Source organism: Engraulis encrasicolus, unplaced genomic scaffold, assembly GCF_034702125.1.
Source record: "Engraulis encrasicolus isolate BLACKSEA-1 unplaced genomic scaffold, IST_EnEncr_1.0 scaffold_219_np1212, whole genome shotgun sequence".
NCBI lineage: Eukaryota > Metazoa > Chordata > Actinopteri > Clupeiformes > Engraulidae > Engraulis > Engraulis encrasicolus.
Genome location: NW_026945503.1, coordinates 22,501 through 25,000, shown reverse-complemented (window position 1 = coordinate 25,000; position 2,500 = coordinate 22,501). Strand labels below are relative to the sequence as shown.

General features: G+C 45.6%; 1 protein-coding gene across 1 annotated transcript in view; it reads right to left on the bottom strand.

The window, feature by feature from the left end:
- si:ch73-22o12.1 (nectin-2) overlaps positions 1 to 1,539 on the bottom strand; it is a 16,416-nt gene extending 14,877 nt beyond the window's left edge. The window contains exons 1-4 of the mRNA XM_063192748.1: positions 1,527 to 1,539; positions 703 to 738; positions 433 to 578; positions 1 to 13 (exon numbers count right to left, since the gene is read on the bottom strand). The exon at positions 1 to 13 is cut by the window's left edge and continues 231 nt beyond it. Of these exons, the coding sequence (XP_063048818.1) occupies positions 1 to 13; positions 433 to 578; positions 703 to 738; positions 1,527 to 1,539 (208 nt within the window). The remainder of the gene's footprint in view (positions 14 to 432; positions 579 to 702; positions 739 to 1,526) is intronic.
- Positions 1,540 to 2,500: the final 961 nt, after the last annotated feature.

Below are 2,500 nucleotides of genomic sequence, written 5' to 3'. Positions count from 1 at the left end.
GAATCCACGACACCTGAGGACACACACGCACACACACATTAATACATTAATACACACACACATTAATATACACGCACACACACATTAATACACACACACACACACACACTAATACACACACACACACACACATCAATACACACACACACACACACACACATTAATACACCCTGAAGAGGAGAGTGAGAATGAGAGAGAGAGAGAGAGAGAGAGAGAGAGAGAGAGAGAGAGAGAGAGAGAGAGAGAGAGAAGAGAGAGAGAGAGAGAGAGAGAGAGAGAGAGAGAGAGAGAGAGAGAGAGCAGGTGTGTGTGTGTATGTGTGTGAGGGGGGGTAAGTAACAATACAACACACAGACACACATATAAACACACACACGCGCGCACACACACACACACACACACACACACACACACACACACACACACACTGACCTGTGAGACTTGTGTTCCCTCGGGGGCGATGAACTGGCAGGGGAGCGTGACGTTCTGGCCCGGATACGACATCTTCTCTGGGTCCACCTTCACCAGCTGACACAGCGCCCCTACAGGACGGGAGGGGAATAGCACAGAGGCATTAATATTAGGAAGACATCAATAGATATGTACACATCAACACAACCTTCACCAGCTGACACAGCGCCCCTATAGGACGGGAGGGGAATAGCAGCCATTAATATTAGGAAGACATCAATAGATATGTACACATCAACACAACCTTCACCAGCTGACACAGCGCCCCTATAGGACGGGAGGGGAATAGCACAGAGGCATTAATATTAGGAAGACATCAATGGATATGTAAGCCATAGAGATCAATGCATACATAGGCAACAATGATGCGCGTGGTGGGTTGAGTCAACATTTTTTCCTAAATATTATTTGCAGTCAGGGCAAGCGGGCGGGCTAGGGAAAAAAGCGGTCGGTTGCATCTTGTTTTTTTCGTCGACCCGCGCATCACTGATAGGCAATATTTCAGGCGCCATTGGGGGCTGCCCCCCTTGCACGGATGACTGGGGGTATGAATGTAATTTGGTTGTGTGCAGTGTGCACTTGTGTGCTGTTGAGTGCTGTGTGACAATGACAATGAGAGTTGGAGTTTCCCAGTTGGGCTTTCACTTCACTTGACTTCACTTCGTATGGAAAACTAGGGCTGCACAATTAATCGAAAATAATCGAAAATCGTGATAAAATCGTGAAATCGAAGTCATGATTTTAATCGTGATTTAATCGTGAGAATAGTGACCTACCTTTGGGAGCCTCCTTGAAGCCAGAACATACTGACTATTGAGGCTATTATTTCTGGACAGAAATCTGTCCACCTAAGTTTCATGCTATTGCCTTTACATAATTATTACAATTCATTTTATTTTGCTCATCCCGTACATAATTCATTCTATAATTTCAAAAAAAATCTGCAAAAAATCAATCATAGTGATTAATAATCGTGATTACGATTTTGACCAAAATAATCGTGATTATGATTTTTTCCGTAATCGTGCAGCCCTATGGAAATCCATGAACCACACCGATAGCAGTCATAGTTGGGGAGTAGATCAGAGCCTCCAATATAACACATAGACACCAACACTAGAAACTGCAGAGGTGTCATATATAAATACACAAACTGCAATAAACAATAACTGCAAACTGGTAAAAGAGTAAAGAATAATAAAAATAAATAAAAAATAACGTCAAGATGACAACAGCAACTGGAACTGGACCCGACTATAGCCTGGGTCATCTGGGGTTAGTGGCTCAGAGGGAGTTTAAAGTGTAATACCTGGGACACACTGATAACCTGAATATCTCTCTCTCTCTCTCTCCCTCATACACACACGCACACACACACACACACACACACGCACACGCACACGCACGCGCACGCACGCACGCACACGCACACGCACACGCACACGCACACACACACACACACAAAATGTACTGTGACACCATCTAATCTACTGATAACCGCTTTATGAATCGTCAGAGTCTCTCTCAAACTCTCAAACACACACACACACACACACACACACACACACACACACACACACACACACACCATGTACTACTGACACCATCTACTGATAACTCCTTTATGAGTCGCCACATACTTCCTGCATTAACACACACACACACACACACACGCACACGCACACGCACACACACACGCACACACACACGCACACGCGCATACGCGCACACGCACACGCACACACGCGCACACGTCGCCACATACTTCCTGCATTAATCAGCCAGCCCAGAAACCAGTCAGCAAGTTTCAGTCTAATAGTGTGTGTGTGTGTGTGTGTGTGTGTGTGTGTGTGTGTGTGTGTGTGTGGTAAAACCGGTCTGGCTACATTTGCTGTGTACATAGTCACACTCTATACAGGAAACCAGCCTGACGACACACACACACACACACACACACACACACACACACACACACACACACACACACACACACACACACACACACACGCACACACACACACACACACAC